Source organism: Heteronotia binoei, chromosome 13, assembly GCF_032191835.1.
Source record: "Heteronotia binoei isolate CCM8104 ecotype False Entrance Well chromosome 13, APGP_CSIRO_Hbin_v1, whole genome shotgun sequence".
NCBI lineage: Eukaryota > Metazoa > Chordata > Lepidosauria > Squamata > Gekkonidae > Heteronotia > Heteronotia binoei.
In genome coordinates this window covers 50,395,266-50,421,276 of record NC_083235.1, presented here as the reverse complement: position 1 = coordinate 50,421,276, position 26,011 = coordinate 50,395,266, and the positions used below count along the sequence as shown (strand labels likewise).

The 26,011-nt window shown below is 42.3% G+C and overlaps 1 protein-coding gene across 1 annotated transcript in view; it reads left to right on the top strand.

Moving 5' to 3' along the window:
* RGS9 (regulator of G protein signaling 9) overlaps positions 1-20,409 on the top strand; it is a 78,741-nt gene extending 58,332 nt beyond the window's left edge. The window contains exons 17-19 of the mRNA XM_060253392.1: positions 1,952-2,069; positions 14,303-14,805; positions 20,082-20,409. Coding sequence (XP_060109375.1) covers positions 1,952-2,069; positions 14,303-14,805; positions 20,082-20,223 — 763 coding nt within the window. The 3' untranslated portion in view covers positions 20,224-20,409. The remainder of the gene's footprint in view (positions 1-1,951; positions 2,070-14,302; positions 14,806-20,081) is intronic.
* Positions 20,410-26,011: the final 5,602 nt, after the last annotated feature.

Sequence of the window (26,011 nt, the reverse complement as noted above, 5' to 3'; positions counted from 1 at the left end):
TGGTTGAGTTGTCATAGAAACCATCCAGGGTAGCCCAGTTTGAAACTAAGGCAGAGCAATAATAATACTTAGTCTTCATCTAGCACTTTCCACTAAGAGCTTCAAACTCGCAAACAATCCTGTAGATTAGGCTGTGTTTTATTATCCTCATGTTACATCTTTGGGGAGGACTGAGAACAGACGCTTCCCAAAGGTGATCCAATAGTTTAGGTGAGCTTTGAAATGGTATGGGCAGCTCTACTGCAATAAGGATTTGTTGTTTTTAACCATGTACATTTGCATAAACATTTGGCACATGGTGATGTTAAAACTTGTACTAAATTTACTGCATCAAAAATCAACATGAGTTTGGTTGAAGCGTTTCAAAGGAAAGAGGATGGGAGGCTCAAAGACAACCATTGAAGCTAGTTAGTGGATACTCTGTGAGCCAGCAGGTGATTAGTTCAAACAAATGTTAATTGAGTTATGGTCAGATGTTTACTGTAGGGAATATATATGTTTTTATGTTTGTATTTCTATGCAATGTTTTGCCTGATTGCACTTGCTCAGTAACTGGGAAGCCCTTACTGCTAGATGGCTATGGAGCAGGTGCACTCATAAAAAGGATCCTTTAGTACAGCACAATAGACTTTCTGGCCCTTGTCCATTGTGTATAGATCACACTGGCCTCCAGCAAAGGAGCTGGCTGTGTTCTCATTGCAAATAAAAATGTTCTTCTCAGTTTCATGTTGGAAAGGCTTACAAGTATGGAGGGTACTACAGAGCAGCTCTACATGAGGAAGAAGAAGAAGAGTCACTTAAACTGGAGAAAGGCTTCTGGCGTTCCTTATTGTAGTGGCAGGATACAGCCCACTGAATGCATGGAAGTGTCTGAGAGTGTTTGCAAGCTGAGGGCCTGTTTGTTTAGCTTCACTGGAGGACAAATTATGCTCCACAGCATCCAGCAATTAGCGTTAATAAAAGCAGTGACAGAATATTAGAAGATTTGCTGAGGATCTGGGAACACAGTTCTATAGCAGGGGTGGCCAACGGTAGCTCTCCAGATGTTTTTTTGCCTACAACTCCCATCAACCCCAGCAATTGGCCATGCTGGCTGGGGCTGATGGGAGTTGTAGGCAAAAAACATCTGGAGAGCTACCATTGGCCACCCCTGTTCTATAGAATTAGTACTTATACCTTGAAAAGGGGGTTCATTTATTCCAGAGGGTTGCAATCAAAGTTATATTTATGAAACCAGCATTCAGGGATTGTCTCACAATATTTAGTTTCTTATTGCCCAGTCAAGGAATTCCAGGATGTTTCAACCAAAGCTCCTTGCTTGCTGTTTTGGCTAATGTTCAGGCCAGATAAAACAATGACCATCTTCCATCAGAGCTGAGAACCTAAGCACTTACAGCAGCTCCAAATTTTTCACGACAAACATACACATTGCTTGTGCCCTGATGTTTGACTCCCTTCCAACAATATGTAATAAGTAGACAGCATGTACACTTATTCATACATCTGTAAACTTCAATTTGAGCACATCTTGGGGATCCTGTCCCAGTCAAACACTGCAGACTGTGGCATATATACCCATGTACATACATCTTGTCCATATGTTACATTTGAGGCAGGTAATACTGGTGTATTAGTGAACATTGGTAACATATGCACTGTAAAAAAATTGGAATTGCCTTTACCCCAAGCTGAAAGAGAGGCAAGTCAGAAGTCCCAGCCTTAGCCAAAGTTGGGGGTCTCTCTTTTAATTTAATCCACCTTCGGTTTCATCTCTGCTATTTAAAGAAATAAACAAGTGCAGGGAATAGGACAGCTGCTTTTGTACATAGGTGTTGTGACATAAAGCTTCTTTGCTGTTTCTCTTTCCTGGCCTCAGATGTACTTGTTATTCACTGCCATCCACAGTAACCCTCTCTTTCTCTCTCTTCCTCTTCCCTCTGTTTCTCTTTAGCTCGTCTAATCCATTTGCTCGCAAACAACTCCGCTCTAGCCCCAGCCCTGTCATTGTGAGGCTACTGGAAGAAGAAGAGGCGGCTAGGGACGCAGAACTCTTTGTGGATATCACTCAGGTTCTGAGCAAGCTGGATCGTAGATACATGCAAAGATAGGCAGTCCTGGTTCATTATGGAGAGTCGGGCTGTAAATCACATGGCAGGGGAAAAGGCTAAGCACAGTTGTGTGGGTGTTGGCTGAATTTAGGCCGCATTTCTCCCATCCTACCTGAAGGTGGCAATGGTGTTTCATTATTAGTGATCCATTTCTGCCTTCTCAGACACCCCTCCCTTTAGGACAGGAGTATGTTGTTGCCATGGCATTCACAGTAGTGTCACTTCATAACTGGTTGCTCATAGAATCTGAGAGAAGAAATGAGCAGAAGAGTTGCATTGTGAGCATTGGAGTGACTTCTCCCATATCAAATGGGCTCATTTTACAAGCAAAAGAAACAATGTTTTCTGTAAACTGCCTAAAACGTCCTTCCCAGAACAAAAATTCAAAGATCTAGATACCATGGCAACTGGCTGCTTCTTCTCTCACTGCCTGCAAGTGATGGAGGAAGAAAGCTAAACAATTTTTTGCTATGAGGCTGAAGGCAAAACTGAATTTATTTTCCTGATATAGCTTCTGCCCATTGCCAAGAGGTTTATTTTTTTTTTGGTTAGTTGTAGACAAAGAACTGTAACAATGTTCAGATATGATAGAGAGAACATAATGAAAAATGGATTTCTACAAAAGAGCAAGAACTTTGTGCAGATTAGTTACTAAGTGATTCTCTGTAATCACTTTGTCATACCTACATGTAGGACAGACAGATGCCCCCTCTACTTTTTAATGTATGCTTGTGGGTGATGCAGGGATTCTAAGCAGTTGTAGTGATTGTTAAGAGGTTGCAGTTTTTAGTCCTATTTCATTAGCATGGAGTACATAAGTATATCTTACATATGTGATAAATCTGAAAATTTCTAAGAAATCTAAAGCACTCAGCTGCCCAAATGTCCGTCCTTCTGAGCAAGATATGAGTATCACGTAGGGGTGTGGCTGAGTTGTAATGACTGTAATGTCAATACGTGCCACTTAGTGCCATTTTCTCTTGGGGCTGTAGCAACAAAACAAACATGAGTCCAGTGACATCTTAAAGACTAACATGGGTTCTATGGCATATGCTGGAATAAGTGTTATAACTGTTTAAGGTGACCCTGATCTCCAGTTTTATTTTAGGACAGCTTGTCAAAATAGCCCATGGCATGGTCTCTCAGCCTCTTTGCACTAATTTAGATTTATTCTATGTTTCCATCAAATGGTTTAATCTGATACCAACTGGGGGCAACTAATAGAGAGCTTCCATTGCTGCTACTGAACATGCTCAGTATTATTTGGCCACAAAATCTAACTGATTTTGGCACTATGTCAGGGGTGACCAACGGTAGCTCTCCAGATGTTTTTTGCCTACAACTCCTATCAGCCCCAGCCAGCATGGCCAATGGCTGGGGCTGATGTAAGTTGTAGGCAAAAAACATCTGGAGAGCTAACATTGGCCAACCCTGCACTATGCCATCTATTATTTTAATGGGGATGCCATAGGTATTCAGGATTTTTCAAGAATTATGTGGTTTTGCATTAAAATGTGGTTTAGCCGCCCTGAGCCCACCTCGGTGGGGTAGGGCGGAATATAAATCGAATAAAATAAAATAAAAATAAATAAAATAAATAAAATATATGCTGAAAAATGGAAGACATCCACTTTCCTAAAAAACAGAAGACACCCCTCTTCCTAACACAGATGGCCACTTGGCTTTCATTGTGAAAAGACTTTCCCAAACTGGGGAATAATGCCTCTTCAAGAGTGTGAGGAAGTCTGGAGGAAGGATTGAGAATGGCAATTTTTTTGCTATTTTTTTAGCACAGCACAGCTCTCTTATGGCCACTTCTCGGAGCCATTTGTGATGGTTACAGCTAGCAGCCAAGCCTGTGTTGTCTCTGCTTCCAACCCAAGGCAAACCAGTTGGGTGCATTTTGTGAGTCACAGTGGCTTACAGTTTGCCACAGGCTAAAACCAATACAAGTAGGACCTTCCTGTGTTTCTATAAAATGACTGTAAGAAGAGGCACTGAATGTATATTTCTGGTGGGATAAGGAAAGGGGAAGTGGAACTGGAAGGCCTTGGCAGGAGAAGAGTACTGGCAAGTTGGAAAATAGAATGTGGATTTCTTTCTCTTCATCACTGGCCTTCATATGTGAGAAATATATTTCTAGTATCAAAGTCTGTGAACATCAGTTGGAGATGCAGAGCTGGGTCTTGGTTTGCCAGGCAGGTGTCTTTTGTGTGCTCTGGGACAATGACACCTGTCTGGCAATGAGTATCAAGTCTGCTGTCTGGAACAGATATACCCACACATGTCCCTACCCCAAAACCAAAAACAGTTGATGGCTGACGTTTTGTCTCCATCATGAGCAGAGTGAAAAACATCCATAAAAGATGGCACTGCAAACTTAAAAGGCCTGATCTCAGAGCACAATGTCACAAGGAATCCAAGTTTTTTTTTGGGGGGGGGGTGTTTGCAAGCCCAACACAACCAGTTACTGTGTGCAGAATGCCCAGCAGAACCCAGTGTCACTGACATTGCAAACATAAAAGGACTGCTTTCAAAGCTCAATCACAACAAATCCAAGCAAAGCGGGGCGGGAAGGGACTTTGCAAGTTCTTCTTCCACCAGGCTAGTTCAGTTCTACAGCTTCCATCTCTATTATTTGATCCATCTTTCTTTGGTTTTATTTGGATTGCTTCACTATCATTTTGTCATTTTTCTTGCAAAAGATCAGAAAACCTTTGTGAATCATTGTGATAATCTCAGTGTCCTAGAAGCCAGGAAGACCATGAGAAAATACAAAGAATGTGTCCTAGTAGCCAGGAAGACCATGAGAAAATACAAAGAATGTGATCATAAAGCAGTTTTGGAGTGATTTTTATAAGATCAGATAAATACAATCAAAAAATTGTGCTATAATTTAAGCATTAGTTCCACAAGCAGACCTGTATAAACTTCTCATGTCTGAAAATGCCATTACAGATTTTAATTCAGCAAAATGCAAACACACCCCATCTTGTTGTGCTTCCCTGTTTCATCAAGACTAATACTGGAACAGAATGGAATAAACTGAAGCAGTGGTTTTCAAACTGTCACTTGGAAGCATATCTCCTCCTAGAACATATCCTAGAATTCCTTACTATGGAAACCCTACATGTTACAACAATTCAGTGTAGAAAGGGTTCCCTCAAGGAAGGTAATTTGAAAACCACTAGGCTACAGGATACAACATAACAGAAATCATATATTGGCTTCAAATCTCAAATATTTTATTTTTTGCTTTTTTCAGATAAAATATACCAGCAAGTTTTATAGTGTCATTATTTTTAGCTTTCGGTTAAACGCCCAGCATGAATTAGACTTCCCCCCTGGTTAACTGAGAAGCTGTGGTTTCCATGAGTTTGAGAATTGTGTTCTTTTTATTTGTTTGTATTCACACTTGGATTTGTCACAGTTCATTTCATTTATTTCTTCATGTCCAATAAAGTTAGCAGGTGAAAATTTCATTGTGCTTTTGTGTCATGTCTTTGCTTTTTTATTCAGTTCTGTTTTCATGCTGTTGACTTGTTCACATTATATCAAATAGTTTATCACTGTTAAAACATTATTAAAATATGTATGTAGAATACTTATTTAGATATTTATAACCCATTTTTCTCCCCAATGGGACTCAAAGCAACCTACAGTATCATTCTCCCTTCCTTCATTTTATACTCACAATGCCGTGAGGTAGGTTAGGCCAAGGTTACTCAGTGAGCATGCATGGTGGAGTGGGGAATCAGTCTTGGCTCCCCCATATCCTAGTCCAACACTTGAACCATTCTACCATGCTGGCAAGACATTACAAGTGAGCTAGAAAAAGTATAGTTTTGTTTTGACAGAGTTGTAACCAATTTAAATACATCCGTTACAGGGCACCACCTTTTAGAAATATAGTTACTAAGGTTTAATTAATTCCATTCCCACACAGCAATAACAGGGCCAAGTAGTATTCAAGTGCTCCTTATTTAGTGCACATACCACCTGATCTTATACACGTTGACTTAACAAGTCAATCCCATCGAGCCCCATAAGCGTATAAAATTGTAGGTTTCCTGCAGGGAAGCAACGCTTTCCCTCTTGTCAGTTGAATTTTCTACAATACCTACCCCATGATCATATGGCAAGAAATCAAATTAGCTGAATGCATAGTTATGTTTACTGTAGGGCATGTAATGAACTCATAGAAAAGTACAGTGTCGCTTGGATCTAGGACCAGGTTTGATTGCCTAAAAATCACCTCACTGATAAACGAGTGTCAGTTATCACATGGTGAGAGAAATATCTGTGCAACATTGCATTGCTGATGCAACAAATCTTTATGTCCTTTTCTTCCTATTAATCCCTTGTGGGATGTTATCTTAACCTTTCTCCCCTGTGGTCCCAGGGAACAACCTCTTGTGCATTATAGTATAAGAATCAAATTGTGTATTCACTCATACAATTCTTAGAGATGAGGATGAAAGGTAACCAAAGGAAGTATGTCTTAATAGAGTGGATAATTAATATAAGCTGTTCAAAGTAAAATATGGTGGACGCAAAGCTTAGAGAAAAAAGGAAGCATGCAAAGAATGAGGGGGGGGCGCAATTTGTAAACCTACCACACTTCCCAAATACCTTCTAACATTTCTGAGTTCTCTCAAGGTCTTGAGTGGGATGGTTTTTCCACAGCTGTCCTTCACATTCTATCCTTTCTGGAACATCAGGCTGGCTTTTTAAAAGGCTTTTCTTCTTTCGGTCTCTCTCTCTTTTTTAAAACACATTTTCTGGATAGTTGGGGAGTGAATCCCCCCAAAAGGTAGAGATTTTTCAACACCCCTGCAGGACCAGTTCCAGGTTTTTGTAGGCCCTGGGCAGAAGCATATAACTGGGTCCCTTTCCCCACTTTAAGTCCCTTAAAGACAGAGACAGACAGAGTACAAATGAAGTAAATAAATATCTCAAACCCTGACAGGTAGGTTAGAAAAAGCTGTAATGAGTTGGTGAAAATTACACAGTGAGCCTAGACTAAGGCTGAGTTATGAACATTTCAAAATGTAGGCTTAAAAGTCCATCTCTACCATTATCATCAAGTGGTTCTCACTAATCACATTTCAATTCCATATAGCACATGTAAGTAAACCAATGCACAGGCTAGTAATTACAGCAGAGTGTTTTATTATGACATGGAAAAGAATGTGAAAATTAGATCTCATGGGGCATGCTAGTTCATTAAAAAATCAATTAGAAGCAATAGAAAAATACCCAGTTTATTAGGGTTACAAAAGTCATGTGCAGCTTTTGAATGTTATTAAAAACATTAATTTTAGGGGAGGGACGGTGGCTCAGTGGTAGAGCATCTGCTTGGGAAGCAGAAGGTCCCAGGTTCAATCCCTGGCATCTCCAAAAAAGGGTCCAGGCAAATAGGTGTGAAAAACCTCAGCTTGAAACCCTGGAGAGTCTGAGAAGACAATACTGACTTTGATGGACCGAGGGTCTGATTCAGTATAAGGCAGCTTCATATGTTCATAATTTCCTCAGGATTTCATCATAGAACTTCAATTTAAAATTATCTCAGAATGTAATCTCAGATTTTGGTAATCCTAAAAAGTACAATATGTCCAAAAAAATCTGTCTTCTTGTGTACAAATATTGGAGCTTCACCAAGTAGCATTGAGCTATTTCTGCTCTGTGTCAGCTGTTCACAATTAAAGGTATAGGCAGAGGTAACTGAATTCCTGGTCTTTACCAGCACAGACTGACCATGTCAGGTCCCAAAGTGGAATGTCAATCCCTGTGATTTAAATAGGAGCTCTGTACAGGACTGGTGCACCCGCTTGGTGACCTTAGGCTGTTGCCTAGGGCAGCAGCCCTTTGGGTGGGTGTCAAATTGGGTGCCCCCCACATGATTGGTGGGGGTGTGGGGAGGGCCAGTGCAGCAACAGCTGCCAGGGGAGGAGGTACTAAGAGCAGCCACACGGGATTGGGGTGGTGGCTGTACCTTTGCTATAGCAATGCTCCCAGCACCCCATTTCAGCTTAGGTGGTGCCTGGCCACCCACCCTCTGCCAATGAAGAAAAGGAAAGAGAGCTGTGCAAAGCCACCGGTCCCTGAGCAGGGGAGGTGGGCTTGGTTGCTCTGAGCATGAGATGGCAGAGGCTGCTGCTCAGGATAGGAGGCTGCTGCTGCTCCCCTCCACAGTGGCTGGGGAAGAGTGGCTTTTTCTGGGGGAGCTGCACACCTCATGGGGCCAGCCTGTCTTTGTGGGGCTCTCCCAGCTCCCCTTCTCCTCCTCCTCCCCCCCTGCAGGCCATACTGGAGGGAAGGGAGATGGCAGTGGCTGTGAGGACTCCCCAGGGAGAGGCCTGGGTGGTGAGAATGCGAGAAAGGTGGTGGAGGTTCTTCTTCATGCAGCTGCTGTTACAGTGGGAGGCCCAGTGAGGGGCACCACTGAGCACCATTGAGGGGGGTGAGGCAGAACACACACACACATGCCATGGAGGCAGGCGCTCCCAAGCACTCATCTGCACCTCCTTTGACTGGCACAGCAAGCCACACCCAACAAGGTGGGCAGGGCAGTGGAGCAGGAAGTCAGGTGGGCTTGCCAATCCCCAGGTCCCAGTGGTGGTTCTTCCGCTTTCCCAGGCTCCTTCCCGCCCCCATTCAGCTGGCCGGTGGGGGGGCAGCCGCGACCCCAGAGGATGATGTGTCTTTTCACCTCCGGAGGCTTCAGTCTCCAATTGAAAGGCTTCCTCATGGGATGGTGTGTCTGTGTTACTTTGAAGAAGTTGGCAGCAACTCGTGAGTAGAGAGGCCAATCCCTCATTTCAGAGTTGCCAGAAACTGAGTGGGGGGTGGGGAGGGAAGGAAACTGAGCACATCATTATTCCCTATGTGGAGATCGATTCTCATAGGTTATAATGGAGGTTTCGGGGGCTCTGGGGGAGCTGTTTTTTGAGGTAGAGGCACCAAATTTTCAGTATAGTATTTAGTGCCTCTCCCCAAAGTACCCCCCCAAGTTTCAAAACGATTGGACCAAGGGGTCCAATTCTTTGAGCCCCAAAAGAAGGTGCCCTTATCCTTCATTATTTCCTGTGGAAGGAAAACATTTAAAAAGGTGTGCTGTCCCTTTAAATGTGATGGCCAGAACTCCCTTGGAGCTCAATTATGCTTGTCACATCCTTGTTCCTGGCTCCGCCCCAATGTCTCCTGGCTCCGCCACCAAAGCCCCCAGATATTTCTTGAATTGGACTTGGCAACCCTAAAGTCAGGGGCAAGGCCTGTCAGTGGAGAGGGAGGGCCTCGTCTAGGGTGTCAAAAAGCCTAGTGCCAGCCCTGGCTCTGCATCTGTAATCACAACCCTTATAGTGAAATGAAATACTTTACATTGATTTCAATCACAGGTGCAGCAATTCCACAGGGCCTGTACAGAAGAAATGTTCCACCAGGCTTTCAGTTGAGGACAGCAATGGTTCTTTATTGTGGCTGGAACCATCTCCACACACCCCAAACTTTGACCTGTGTTTCCTCTTTCGCCTGCTCATAAAGTGGCCAAGCAGGCCAGAATTCAGATGCAAACCTTAGGGATGTCATCTGGGACCTATTTTTAATTTGGCCTTTTTAACTTTTATAAAAGTTATCTTGTTGAATTTTAAAATTTAAATTTAAAAACAACAAAAAAGGGTTCTTTTCATGTTCAAAGTAAGAAAAATAGCAAGGACATGGTAGGCCCATTGCGAGGGCAAGAAAGTGAAATTGTAATAGGTAATGAAGAGAGGGGGAACTGCTCAATTCCTACTTTTCCTCAGTCTTCTCTTCTGAGGGAAACAGTGTTCAGCATGGCAAAAACAGAACATATAAGGAGGGTATGAAGTTCCAACTAGAATCAGCATAGGGGTAGTACATAAACACCTCGTTTCTTTAAATGAAACTAAATTCTCAGGGCCAGATGAATTGCATCCAAGGGTTCTAAAAGAGCTCGTGGATGTAATTTCTGAGCCTCTAGCTATTATTTTTGAGAATTCTTGGAGAACAAGAGAGGTGCCGGAAGATTGGAGGCGGGCGAATGTTGTCCCCATCTTCAAGAAGGGGAAAAAAGATGATCCGGGTAATTACTGACCTGTCAGCTTGACGTCTATACCTGGAAAAGTTTTAGAACAAATCACCATCAGTTGGTCCTGGAACATTTAGAAAGAATGGATGTGATTACTAAGAGCCAGGATGGTCTTCTCAAGAACAAGTCATGTCAGACTAACCTGATCTCTTTTTTTGAGAAAGTGACCACCCTGCTGGATCAGAGGAATGCTGTAGACATAGTTTATCTTGATTTCAGTAAGGCTTTTGATAAGGTTCCACATACTATCCTTGTTGACAAGTTGGTAAAATGTGGTTTGGATCCTGTTACCATTAGGTGGATCTGTCACTGGTTGACAGATCGTACCCAAAGAGTGCTTGTGAATGGTTCCTCATCCTCTTGGAGAGGAGTGACAAGTGGACTGCCTCAAGGAACTGTCCTGGGACCTGTTTTGTTCAACATCTTTATCAATGATTTGGATGAGGGAATAGAGGGAATGCTTATTAAATTTGCAGATGATATTAAATTGGGAGGGGTTGCAAACACAAACGAAGACAGAAACAGGATACAGGATGACCTTGACAGGCTGGAAAACTGGGCTAAAATCAATAAAATGAATTTTAACAGGGATAAATGTAAAGTTCTGCATTTAGGTAGGAAAAATCCAATGCGTGGTTATAGGATGGGGGAGACTTGTCGTAGTAGTAGTATGTGCGAAAAGGATCTAGGGGTCTTAGTGGATCATACGCTGAACATGACTCAACAGTGTGATGCGGTGGCTAAAAAGGCAAATGCAATTTTGGGCTGTATCAACAGAAGTATAGTGTCCAGATCACATGATGTGATGGTATCACTTTACTCTGCTCTGGTAAGACCTTACCTGGAGTATTGTGTTCAGTTTTGGGCACCACATTTTAAGAAAGATACAGACAAGCTGGAACGGGTCCAGAGGAGGGCGACAAAGATGGTGAGGGGTCTGGAGACCAAGTCCTATGAGGGAAGGTTGAAGGACCTGGGGATGTTTAGCCTGGAGAGGAGGCTGAGAGGTGATATGATCACCATCTTCAAGTACTTGAAGGGCTGTCATATACAGCAGGTGTGGCCAACGGTAGCTCTCCAGATGTTTTTTGCCTACAACTCCCATTATTCCCAGCCAGCATGGCCAATGGCTGGGGCTGATGGGAGTTGTAGGCAAAAAAGCATCTGGAGAGCTACCGTTGGCCACCCCTGATATAGAGGATGGTGTGGAATTGTTTTCTGTGGCCCTGGAAGGTAGGACCAGAACCAATGGGTTGAAATTAAATCAAAAGAGTTTCCGGCTCAACATTAGGAAGAACTTCCTGATGGTTAGAGCGATTTCTCAGTGGAACAGGCTTCCTTGGGAGGTGGTGGGCTCTCCTTCCTTGGAGGTTTTTAAACAGAGGCTAGATGGCCATCTGACAGCAATGAAGATCCTGTGAATTTAGGGGGAGGTGTTTGTGAGTTTCCTGCATTGTGCAGGGGGTTGGGCCGGATGACCCTGGAGGTCTCTTCCAACTCTATGATTCTATGTTTTTCTAAATCTGTTTTATGACTGCATGCCTTTATTGTACATTACCCAGAGCCTGACACAAGCTCTGGGCAATGTAGGATGAAATCAATAAATAAAAATACCCCATATTATTTGTCCCACTTCTGCTTTCCTAGGTTACAGTGTGCAAAGTAAGAACCGGCCCCCCCTCCCCATGTATCATCATAAAAGTGTCTGGTTTTTTCCTCTGAGCATAAAATGAAGCTTTGGTCACAGAAGTGGATATATTTTCTTAGATGGGTGGCCTATTTGATTCACATCACCATCTCTCCCCCCCTCCCCCACACACCCAAAGTCCGAAACCTTGCTCAAGGTTGACTCCACGTAATTTGCCATAGGAAAAGTCAAGGGTAGCTACAGGCACTCAGGTAGGATTGCAATATAGTTACCAACCTCCAAGTGGGGCCTGAAGATCTCCCAGAATTACAAGTGATCACCAGACTAGAGAGATCACTTCCTATAACTCTATGACATTATATCTAATTAATGTCCTTCCCTCTCCTTACCCAGGCTCCATCCCCCAAATCTATAGGAATTTCCCAGCATGGAGCTGGCAGCCCTACTGAACATGTGCACACATTCTCTTCCTTTGCAGTTACAGCCTGCCTGACCTGAAGAGGAAGGATGGCTTTTTTGCTTTATGCAGATGTGAAGGGGAGCTGGGTTCTGCTACCCTGTACAGATACAGACAGTGATGCCCTCTGCTGAATCCAGCAAAAAGAACAAATTATAGCCAGTATCAATTCATCATCACCATTTTAAGGTGATTTTAAAATGCTGCAGTGTCCTGATTCACTGTGGGCTGTGGTGCAAAGCTCTCCCCCCCCTCCCCAAGCAGTTCCAAGGGCCAAAACCAGGGCTTTTTTTGAGCAGGAATGCACAGGAACACAGTTCCAGCTGGCTGGGTGTCAGGGGATGTGGCTTAATATGCAAATGAGTTCTTGTTGGACTTTTCTACAAAAAAGCCTTGTGCAAAACAATGGTGACATCAGGGGGTGTGATCTAATATGCAAATAGGTTCCTGCTGGGCTTTTTCTACAAAATAAGCCCTGGCCAAAACAGCTAAGCAGGTGCCTGCGCACGCTGTAAACTGGTAACGAGTCCACTTGTGAAGGCAGAACACAAATACATAATACAAATTTGGTTTGGCATGATCTTTTGAAGAAAGATCACAGTCAAAATGTCTTTGCATGTTGTGTGGATAAGAAGGTGCACATGTTTTCAGACAACCTCACCCACATCAGCATCCTTTTCTGTTTCTCATTCTTTCCTGTCTGCCATTCCACCCCATGTCACTGGAAGACTTCTGCATTTTTTAAACTGGTAATTGACACATCACTATAGCTTAATGTTACATCAATATATCAATTACAGAAGCCTGCTGGGTGATCTTTGGGCAGTCATTGTTCCTTCAGAACTCTCTCAGCTCCACCTGCCTCAAAAGGCACCTGTTGTGGGGAAAGGAAGAGGTGATTTTAAGCCTCTTTGAGACACCTTAAAGTAGAGAAAAATGTGTTGTGAAAACCTACTCTTCTATAAAAATATTTTATTACGTTAGTATATTCTATATGTTTTTTGTTGTTCAGTCACACAGTTGAGTCTGACTGTGACCCCATGGACTAAGTCATGCCAGGCCTTCCTGTCTTCCACCATCCTCCGAAGTCCATTCAAATTCATGTCAGTTACATCAGTAACACTGTCCAGCCATCTCACTTTTTGCCATCCCCCTTATTCTTTTGCCTTCTGTCTTTACCAGCATCAGTCTTCTCCAGTGAGTGCTCCCTTCTCATTTGGTGGCCAAGGTATTTGAGCTTCAGCATCTGAGTTTCCCAACTCTAGTTCCTTACATTTATTCTTCACCTCCACTGTATATTCATAAGGGATGTGATCAAGGTCAAACCTGAATGGCCTAATGGTTTCCCCATTTTTTTTCAGTTTAAACCTGAATTTTGCAATGAGTAGCTTATGATCTGAGCCACAGTCAGCTCCAGGTCTTGTTTTTGCTGACTGTAAGGAGCTTCTTCTCCTGTGATTGCAGAGTATATAATCAATCTGATTTCTGGGTTGCCCATCAGGTGATGTCCATATGTAGAGTAATCTTTTAGGTTCTATATATTAGCTGAGTCTGTGTTAATAATGTCTTGTTTTCTTTTCTTTGTCTTCTTTGTCCCCATTGTTTTCTTTGTCTCTTTTCCCTTCCCTAATTTAATTTCTGAAACTTTAATAAAACTTTTAAATGACAAAAAAACCCTAACCCTAACCTCTTTTGTGTGTATTCCCGTCCTTTTGCATTTGTAACTTCTATTTAACTGTATGTGAGCCAAAGGCAAGAAATAATCAGCATTTTCACAGTGGAGAACCATAAGCTGTAAGATCTATATTGGGACCAGTGCTTTTCTTGAAGGCAGAGAGAAGCCCTGTATTGGACTAGAACAGACAGGTGTCAATAGTGAGATGGCCAAAAGTGAAGGAATAGTATTGCGCTTTGGCCATAAGGCCTCATAGAAATCCCTGCTGTTTCCTGTGCTGTATATGCTCTTTTTTTCTTTCCTGCAGCTGTGCCAGTTTACTGCTCCAGTTCCCCACCTGGATGTTTACACTGGTACTTCTGATCATCCATCTCCTTCCAAGCCTTTTCCTCCCTCCTGCCATGTCCTGAGTGAGCTTCCTCTTCAATGTCCTGAACACATTACTCTGCCAAACAGCCCCAGCTGCCCCTCTCCTATTAATGTAGCTTTAGAAAACACCTCGGCCATGGATAAGAACTGGGACATCAATGAGACCAGCTCTAACCTCTTTCCTTCCGTCAATGAAAGCACCAAGATCTCCATGGATTCTGAATCAGGTACCTGCTCCCTGGATCCAGTGAGTTCCAAAACCAAACTGCCACCCAAATCCTGGGCAAACTTGTCCCTCAGCAGGTTCTTGAAACGTGGATGTTTGAACTCACAAGCTTTTGCCACACTGTCCCCCAAGTGCTCTGCAGTGACTCATGGGGAGGTGCAGCCATTAGATGATCTGAAACAAGAACTGCAACAAAAGCACAAAAAAATGTCCAAGTAAGTACTTCTTATTCCCTTTGGCTTTGCCTTGTAACTAGCTAATTTTGAGCTTGAGGATGGGAACATTTATTCCAGAACACCCAATACAATTTTGAGAACCTCCTAGAATAGACATCTTTCTTTGCCACATGGGGGAAAATACACGTCTCCATATAGTCCCTATAGTTTTTCTCTCATGGGGCAAGTAGCTCCAATAGATGTGATTTAAATGGCGGGGGGGGGGAGGGGAGCAGGAAATGACAGGAAAGGATTAGAAATCACTGTCCCTCCACCAAGTTATTATTTTCTATGTTTTAATGCCTATTTTAAAGCCTTTATAGCCTTCAGGAGCCACATTCATCAATACCATTCACCATGACGTCTAGTTTGTACCATAAAACTTTTCTTGCCTTGTACCATGGCCTCAGGCCCAATTCCTTTCACGGCTTTTAGCCTTTGTGGAGGACTGCACCACTCAGTTCTCTAGCATCATGTACAGAATTAGCATGATTACCCTGAATATACAAAAACAATTTTTTTTAAAATGGTTCCCAGTTTATTTTCTACACTTTGGTTTAGTAAATAGATGTGGAACTGAGATCATGTAATGTGCCCTGAACATGAAGCTTATTTAAAACAAGAAGGGATGTTTCACATTAAGTAATTCTCATGCAGTTTTGGTAAAATGGCCATCTTGAAAGTTTAGAATTGATTTTTACTTTTACAGTGCATTAGCAGCTGTTGACTGTTATGGTCACTGAGGCATTACTGACAACTGACCAGAGGCTAGCTAAACACTATATGTGACCCCATGTAACAGAGACCCACTTTTTTTGAGGGGGGGTTGTTTTTTTAAAGGAAAGCAGCTTCCAGGAGGGGAATTAAGTAGGAAAGTGTCAAGACTGACCTACCTTGGTGCAGTAACATCATCAATCTGTACCAAGATTTGGTCTCAGAAACTTCCTGAGTAACACACACACAATAAAGTAAAATAGAGCTTCATTGAAGAAATTGAATATATATTTTTAAACAAGGCATAGAGTTCAGTGGCAGTAAAAATGTCTAATAATAATAATAATAATAATAACTTTTTATTTATATTCCGCCCTCCCTGCCAAAGCAGGCTCAATAAGAAAATAATAGAAAATAAGAATGCTAAGTAGATACCTCTTACTGGAGTCCTAACATAGCACATTTTATTCTGGAACCAAAGAATCCTTAAGCAAAATACATACTTTCTTGGTGCCATTGAGGCATGGAATAAGCAAAAGAGAAAAGACAACACTTCTCCTCACTAGCTACTTTTATAGAAAACCGCAGGCCATAGCCACTTGACCTTCTCAACCAACCACTGGCTAGTGTCTGTGGAATCTTCCAGGTGAGAGCAAATTCCTCCCTCACATATCAGATCCACAACTGAATTGAGGCCCAGGTAGAGGAACTTGCTGAATATCTGCTAATGTGGGAGGTGACCAACACCTGTAGTAAATCAAGGAACAATGTAGAACAGTGGAGTTAATCTAGGGAACTGTGTGACTTCAGCTGAAACAGACTGGAAGATTCCTGCAAGATGGTCTCTGTCTTGACAGGAAAGTAGGCTTCATTTTTTTCTGCAACAGAAATTTTTTTTCATTCCAAGTTTCTACTGTGGCTTTTGCCGCTGTATGGCTTCAAATGTGTTTGTCCAAGGAGTTACAATCATGTTAGGAGTAGAATAATTAGCGCTGCCAACCTGGCCTATACGGAGTTCCTTTCCCTGTAAGATTCATCACAATGTTCCATCTAAGCTCCACAGTGTTGTGAGCAGAAATTCTATCTCATGAGCAAAAAAAATCTAGTATAGGGCTGCCAAGCCCTTGGGCTGGGCGGGGATTCCCCTGCCCTGGAGGTTCCCAACCCACTGGCTCACATTGGGCTGGTGGGGGGAACCTCCCATGACATTGCTGCTGCAATGACGTCACCTAGAAGTGACGTCATCGCACCGGCAACACCGCGCACTGGCCGCTCTAGCCATTTTTTAGAAAACTATGGTTTTCCAGGATGCTCTAGCAATTTGGGAGGTAAAACCTCTATGGTACATATTGTACCATAGAGTTTTCCCTCCCAAATTGCTAGAGCGTCTAGAGTGGCTGGCATGCAGTGGTGGCAAAATGATGTCACTTTTGGGTGACATCATTGCACCACGCACACAATGTGCACATGAAAAAAGTCCCCCGCTGGAGGTCACGGGGGACTTGGCAACCCTAAGCTAGTAGCATCAAAGTTATGAGTGGGTCTACATATGACTATCACATAAATTTGTTATTTAGAAGATTACTTCCACAACCTTGTAAAAATCCCAGAATAAATTCTTTTAAATTATTTTAAAACTATATTTTAATAATAATGTAAACATTATAAAAGAAAACAAAATCAAGTCAAATTTCACTCACCCCTTTCTACTATATTGGTAGACCTGGCCTCCACAGAACAGGTCTATCCACCCCTTTACACTATAAAAGGCTGCTAGTGAACGTCCAGGAATGCATGACTGGAGTTCCAGATATAATTTTTGGGTCTTAAACAGCAGTGGTGGGGTGGAGACATGGAGTAAGGCTATGGTGTAGAGCGAATATGGTCACTGTCTCCCCACACGTTAGTTCCCTGATCAAAAACAGCCTCCCAGTTGTGCTGGGGTTTTTTGGTCATATCTATATTATGCTGTCCCTGACCTGGATGGTCCAGACTAGCCCAATTTCAGCATAACGCAGAAGCTATTTATATATTGTCCCTGGTTTGTACGGTACTTGGGTGGGAGACCACCAGGGAAGTGCAGGGTTGCTACACGGAAGCAAGCAATGGCAAATCATCTCTGAACATCTCTTGCCTTCAAAACTCAATATGGTCACCATAAGTCTGTTTTGACTTGATGATACTTTCCACCGCCAATAGTAGGAGTGTCAGATTACAGGAGACCTGAGTTCTAACGTCCCTCACTGCTATGCCCTGGGAGACTATGGGACACTCAACCTCTGTCAGCTTAATGTACCTCACTGGGATGCTTTTGGGGTCAAATGAGGTGGAGGAAGGAACTACATTTGTGCCCTGAGGTCCTTGGAGGGGAGTCAGGATTAAAATGTCATGCATATGATTAAGAGACTTCAAGTTGGGAAATAGTGGGGGTAGAAGAGTTAATGTCCCCCTTCACCTTTGCTGGATTTTATAATTAAGACATGCTGGGCATTCTAGTGATGGAATTCCATCATCATATGCCGTTTGTCCCTGAATGGCTGGGTTTTGCAATAAAGGCCTGCAAGACACCAAAGAAGGGTTCCCCAAAGAGAACATAACAACATGTATTTGCTTAACGATGAAGAAGGGAAATTATGTGCAGGGTAGAATATTACAGTGGCTACTACACATCTGGGAGTCCCTGCTTTGTTTCTTACCATTGGGCAAAGAAAACAAGAAGATAACATCCATAAAGTACTGATCAGTCTTGGGTCCAGTTAAGCCCCAAGGAATTGGGTCCAGTGGTAATTTCTACTATGGAAGGGGTGCCTATCAGTGGAACTACTTGCAGCCTGAGATGCCCCTGGATTTCTGCAGCCTGAGATGCTCCTAGGGGGCAGAGGATCCCCCCACAGAAGATTCCCTCACAAAGGTCTACAGTGGAAGATGAGAATCACTTTCCATTAGATCTACTGCTTGATCCAACCTAAGGAGTGGAAGAGGGGATGAATGACAACAGCTCACCTTCTCTTTCTCTTAGTTACACAATTATGTGTGCTCCACAACCTCTCTGCCCAAACCCTCTGCATGACCTTGTTCCACTCATGCCCCTCAGTGCTCCATGCACATTTGATGCTTTTATTGATGTGCAGAAGCACTGTGGCTTGATATTGATGAAGCACACAAGGCTATATAGTTTATTTATGCAAAAATCAGCAATACCTGCATCCCAAATATATTTTGTGCATTTTTAAGCTAGCATTCTTCCAAGGAATTCAAGGTGGAACATCTGGTTCTCCCTTCCCTATTTTGTCCTTCTAACAACACCCCTGTGAAGTAGGTGAGACTTACAGTGACTGGCCCAAGGTCATCGAACAAGTGTGATGGCTGAGTGGGGATTTGAACTTTAGTCACTCAATCTGCTAGTCTAACATTTTAATTGCTATGCCACACAGGCTCTTCAAAGCCATGCTGATATCAGGGGGACTTTCAACTGTGTATTTTTGTTTTATTTTTTAAAAAATATTTTATATATATTTGTACTTTAAATGAAGAAGATGAAGACGACATTGGATTTATATTCCGCCCTCCACTCAAGAGTCTCAGAGCAGCTCACAATCTCCTTTATCTTCCTCCCCCACAACAGACACCCTGGGAGGTGGGTGGGGCTGAGAGGGCTCTCACAGCAGCTGCCCTTTTAAGGACAACCTCTGCCAGAGCTATAGATGACCCAGGGCCATTCCAAGCAGGTGCAAATGGAGGAGTGTGGAATCAAACACGGTTCTCCCAGATAAGGGTCCGTACACTTAACCACTACACTAAACTGGCTCTTAATGCAGTTTAATGATTGAAATGTTCTCATATTTTAATGTTCACTGCCTTGGAGACCTGTAAAGATGGCATATAAATATTTAAATAAAATAAATAAGTAATACCTATAGGATCAAAGAGCTCCATGGCGCAGAGTGGTAAAGCTGCAGTACTGCAGTCGGAGTCCTCTGCTCATGACCTGAGTTCAATCCCAGTGGAAGCTGGTTCAGGTAGCCAGCTCAAGGTTGACTCAGCCTTCCTCCTTCCGAGGTCGGTAAAATGAGTACCCGGCTTGCTGGGGGGAAAGTGTAGATGACTGGGGAAGGCAATGGCAAACCACCCCGTAAAAAGTCTGCTGTGAAAACATTGTGAAAGCAATGTCACCCCAGAGTCGAAAATGACTAGTGCTTGCACAGGGGACTACCTTTACCTTTTATAGGATCGAAATGCAAGCCATTGCCTTCTAAGTTGGCTTAGAAAAAAATTAATTGTAGAAGCTGAGATCTAATAGATTAGTGTATTGAAGATGGCTACATTTTGATGGCTTCCTAACAACAAGACCAAACTCTTTACCTTGTCTACTGTCTGCAGTGTTCACACACACTTTCAATTCACTTTTAATGTACTTTGCAACTGGATTTTACTGGCAAAATCCACTTGCAAACAGTTGCTGAAGCGGATCGAAACTGCATTATTTAGCATGTGTGAAAGCGCCTTTTGAAAGCATTATGGAAGATATCTCAATGAGTGTATGTTTTCTTTTTGCACTCCAGCTTCTTCCGGATAAAAGTAGACATCCCTTTGGAGAGCAAAATCTACCCCATAGACTCTGAGGAGGAAGAGGAGAACAGCCACTGTGCTTCCAAGGATTCAACAAAAGAAGTTATTTGCCCATGGGAGAACCAGACAGAATAAGGGAAAACAAGAAAAACAAGAAGCCTTGTAGGCTTGTTTGGGTGTGACCTTCATTAAAATGTCTAAATTCTTCCTGGCTTTGAACTTGCCTACCATTTGATCGATGAACCATAATGTAAATCATCCAGCATTAAACCATGTAGCTTATATATAATGAATTCAAATATACATTTCATTTAAAATTCAAGATTACGAAAGTGTCTATTGACTTTTCCCCCTCCTGTTGTCCTATCTTACTTTTTGGTAACTCTTTACTACATCCAAGCATATCCTAAGAAATTCCTACTTAGCTTTTTGGAACTATTATATTTGTATTAATATATTTATACCTTGCTGTTCTTTTAGGGAGATTTACATGTGTCTCCTAGTGGTTTCCTATCCAAGCAGTATAATACTGTAGCATCATTGCACTTTCTGTTGAGCTACAAGCCTTGTACCTAACATCGATCCAGACTGAAATTTTGCAGTGGAAAGATATCTTAATTCAATTACTTATGGTTCCAGATAACAATGAAAGTGCATTCTGATAAATGACTTTTAGCGTCCAGTGAAATTATAGTAAAAACTTCTGGACAATCCTGTCTAGATAATTGTAAGGCTGATGAAATGTGTTGGTAGGAGAGTCTGTAATTCACATTAGCTACCTTGTGTATTAATCAATCCTAACAAAGCCAAAGATTTTTTTTTTTGTAGCTACTGATAGTCCTGTCCTGAGAATTATTAGTAATATGAATCATTCTTCAGGCCATGGCCCCTGAATCCTGGGACTAGCTAATGGTTCTATGCAGTTGTGCTGAGATATCTTAATAGCATTTCCAAGGCTGCTGGATGAGGACATCACCAGTATAACCAGCAGCATCACTTCTGAGCCAGTTGCATAACTGAGTCTGGTTCTGTCCGGCAGCTGTAAAGCTATGTGAAAATTCCTCAAAGATTGCTTCACCCATGATAGAAGGTAAAGGCATAGCTACTGTACAGAGTTCAAACACTACAATTCATTTGGTGGAGTCATGGCAAAGTGATCTAAAGCCAATTTGAGATGTACAGATAGGACCTGTATTCTTATGAAATATGAAGATGCTGTGTATGAACTGATTCATTCTGAACGCTTTATCACAGAGGTCGTTTTCGCACTCACCTTCCGCCGGCGCGACCCCCCTCTTCACCGCGCAGGATCTGCGCGGATTTTGCACTAAACGCTGCGGAGCAGCCAGAAAAGCCGGAAGCTCCCGGCGCAAAAGCCGCTCAAACTGAAACCGCCCAAAAGCAGTTTGGTGTTTGCGCGGCTTTTGCGACGGGAGCTTCCGGCTTTTCTGGCTGCTCTGCAGCGTTTAGTGCAAAATCCGCGCAGATCCTGCGCGGTGAAGAGGGGGGTTGCGCCGGCGGAAGGTGAGTGCAAAAACGACCAGAGTTTTTTCACTGACACCAAACAGACCTTTGTTTAATTGAACCTTGTCACCTTATCTAAACCAGCATAGCTAGTTTTACACTCTATTTTCATATATTTGTTTCCATCTTCTTTGGAAATATTTTTGAGCACTGTGTTTGTCTTACAAAATACAACAGGTTTTCTCCTAGGCTGGTGATTTCCTTCAAATTAGAAGCAGTTCCTTTGTCTGTTCTAAGGGGTCATCAATAAAATCTAATTTTAATGACTCTGAGTGTGATCCAGTCTTAATCATTGTTCATTGTTTTTCTCTCCACTATCACTGTTCCCTATCAGGAATGATGCCATGAGTGGACAGCAGGGCTGCAGGGTGAGTGGTTGCTTTCCAAAGGGCTTCCCTTTCCCCTTTTAGTCCCCAACACTAGAGAAGCAAAGCAGCTTGACAACACACATGACCCTAGAAGACCACTGGGCAATCCTGCCTAGCACTGTATACTCTGATACCAAGGAACTCATGCAGAGGTTTTTCCTTTACCTGAATCTTTTAAAGACCAGATAAAGGAACTGAACCTGAGCCTTTCCTTCTACATGCAAATCATATGGTCTTCACCTGCTGTGGACCACTCAAATAGATCTGTCACTATTTCCCACAATTGCTCCGTGGGGAGAACTTGAAGAGGATGGTGCACAGATTCATTTTTAGTAGGCTTGCCCTTGCTCCAATCTGATCCTTACATGTGGGTATATGCAGTCAGTTCTAATCAGAAAATTGGTGATAATGTAAATCAGCTGTTTAAGACAGGAGAGGAACTAAATCCGGCACTTCCATACAAACCATGTGTACATTTGAGTGTAATTGTCTTAGGTGTCCTTGATAATTCACACACTTACACTCCCAACAATGAACAGATCATTTTTAGCACAATTTTGAAAGTGTTCTTTAAAAATGAATACATTAATACAGTAATACAGATGGCCCTTTTCTATCCGTTACACTCCCTAAAGATAGCATTATGGAGTTTTTCACAGCAGAATCATAGAATCATAGAGTTGGAAGGGACCTCCAGGGTCATCTAGCCTAAACCCCTGCATAATGCAGGAAACTCACAAATACCTTCCTCTAAATTCACAGGATCTTCATTGCTGTCAGGTGGCCATCTAGCCTCTGTTTAAAAACCTCCAAGGAAGGAGAGCCCACCACCTCTCAAGGAAGCCTGTTCCACTGAGGAACCACTCTAACGGTCAGGAAGTTCTTCCTAATGTTGAGCTGGAAACTCTTTTGATTTGATTTCAACCCATTGGTTCTGGTCCTACCTTCTGGGGCCACAGAAAGCAATTCCATATCATCCTTTATATGACTGCCCTTCAAGTACTTGAAGTTGGTGATCATATCACTTCTCAGCCATCTCCTCTTCAAGCTAAACATCCCCAGCGCCTTCAACCTTTCTTCATAGGACTTGGTCTCCAGACCCGCCCCCCCCCATCTTTGTCAACCTCCTCTGGACCTGTTCCAGCTTGTCTATATCCTTCTTAAAATGTGGTGCCCAAAACTGAACACAATACTCCTGGTGAGGTCTTACCTGAGCAGAATAAAGTGATACAATAACTTCACGTGATCTGGACACTATATTTTTGTTAATACAGCCCAAAATTGCACTTACCTTTTTAGCCGCCACATCACACTGTTGACTCATGTTCAGCATATGGTCCACTAAGTCCCCTAGATCCTTTTCGCACATATTACTGCTAAGACAAGTCTCCCCCATCCTAACCATGCATTGGATTTTTCCTACCTGAATGCAGAACTTTACATTTATCCCTGTTAAAATTAATTTAATTGGTTTTAGCCCAGTTTTCCAGCCTGTCAAGGTCATCCTGTATCCTGTTTCTGTCTTCTAATGTATTTGCAACCCCTCCCAATTTAGTATCATCGGCAAATTTAATAAGCATTCCCTCTAGTCCTTCATCCAAATAATTTATAAAGATGTTGAACAAAACAGATCCCAGACAGATCCTTGAGGCACTTCACTTGTCACTCCTCTCCAAGAGGATGAGGAACCATTCACAAGCACTCTTTGGGTGCAATCTGTCAACCAGTTACAGATCCACCTAATGGTAACAGGATCTAAACCACATTTTACCAACTTGTCAACAAGGATAGTATGTGGAACCTTATCAAAAGCCTTACTCAAATCAAGATAAACTATGTTTACAGCATCCCCCTGAGCCTTCAAGATAGTCACTTTCTCAAAAAGAGAGATCAGGTTAGTCTGACATGACTTGTTCTTGAAAAAACCATGCTGGCTCTTAGTAATCACAGCCATCCTTTCTAAATGTTCCAGGACTGACTCTTTGATGGTTTGTTCTAAAACTTTTCCAGGCATAGACGTCAAGTTGACGTCTGGGTAGTTACCCAAATCCTCCTTTTTTCTTTCTTGAAGATAGGGACAGCATTCACCCGCCTTCAGCCTTCCAGCACCACTCCTGTTCTCCAAGAATTCTCAAAAAATAATAGCTAGAGGCTCAGAAATTACATCTGCAAGCTCTTTTAGAACCCTTCTAAAGAAACCCTTCTTCATTTAAAGAAACGAGGTGTTTATGTACTACCCCTATGCTGACCCTAGGTTGGAACTCCATACCCTCATTATATGTTCTATTTTTGCCATGTTGAACACTTTCCCTCAGAAGAGAAGACTGAGGAAAAGTAGGAATTGAGCAGTTCCACCCTCTCTTCATTACTTGCTACAATTTCACTTTCCTGCTCTCGCAGTGGGCCTACCATGTCCTTGCTCTTTTTCTTACTCTGAATATAAGAAAAGAACCCTTTTTGTTGTTTTTAGCATCTTTGGCCAGTCTAAGCTCATATTGAGCTTTAGCTTTCCTAACTTTTCTCTGGCAAGTATGAGCCTTGCAAATTAAAGGCTCAAGCCCCCACCCACGTCTGACTCAACAGGCAGAGCAACAGTAGAGGGTGGGGCTAGCAACCATCCCCAGGCAAACAGGCTCTCCTCTCTCAGCAACAGCTACATAAAAGACACACAAAAGCAATCAGAAACCCCTCTCCAGCAGGCACCAAGCACTCACACAGTTCCCTCCCACAGCAACTCTAGGTAATGCTCTCCAGCAGTTTTAGAAAAGCAAATCAACACTCACCTTACCAGCAGTTCTGTCCCAGCTCCAAGCACCTTCCTCTAATGCAGCTGAGTACACTGACATGTCTATGAAGCTTACAGATGGCTCACAGTTTGCTGTTATTAATCATACAGATATTATTATAAAGTTATTCTTTTTAATCAGCCTTTCTCTGTGACTCAAGGTGGAGTACTTATGTGCAACTCAAGTGCAATCAACAGGATGGGGCAGCCAATGAACAATACAATAGGCTTTGGACTATAGAAATTTGAAAACAGAAATTGCAAGCAGAGCAGGAGCTTCTAAACATGATACATTAAGAGCTTCTAAACCAGATACATCTAGTCTGGAGCATATTTAATGTTAGGTAGTAGTTTCTATACTACACTGCTACAACATTCCTTTTAGTTTCTATACCACACCACTACACTATACAGTTCCTGTTATTAGCCCTTGTGTTGGAATTGTAAAAGTGTGGAGTGGTCAGAAGTTCCAAAAACAGCACTTATTTTGGGGAAAAGACCATGGGAGACTTCAAGGTATTTTTGTAGAATTAATTTTATTCATAAATATATAGATAGAATACAGGTGTAGGCATTCCTGCAAGACAGCATATCAATTACCTCACATCAAAAATCCAGAAAGAAATCCTGTAAGCTCCAGGTACTTCAACCAATTAACAGCCTTGTTCATCTGGTCATCTCTCTCAGTATCATGACTGCACTTGCTTTCCACACAAATACCTCCCTTCATCTAGGAAAAATAGAGTCACCTTTTCAAGGTCCATTGAGGGGATATTTACTGTTATTATCATTATTTTGTCCCAGGCTATGGATGGCTCAAGGCATGCCACTTTGGGCCAAGCTTTTAGGAAAGAATATTCCCTTTACATTCCTTACAATAACATTAGTATCTGATCTGTGGATATTAGGTTAATGTTAGTGTATATTATTTAGATCTTATGGCTGTGAAGATGGACAGAAACCAAATGTATTTCAAGCTAGGGTTTGCCCTTCTATTAGTGAAAAGGTATTTTTTAAAAATATGAACTTCTTGCAACCGCTATTTTTCTGAACGAAACTTTCAGTATCTGAATTTTTCCCTGTCAACAAATTTGCCCTAGATCAAAATGTGGTTGACATTTTTAAAAAACTGATCTTCAATTAAATTCATAAGTTACAGAAAAAAACCTTTGTTTGTTCCGAACTATCCAGTAAGCAATGTAATTTGAGGTTCTGCAACTTTCAGCTCCCAGCATAATCATGGCAT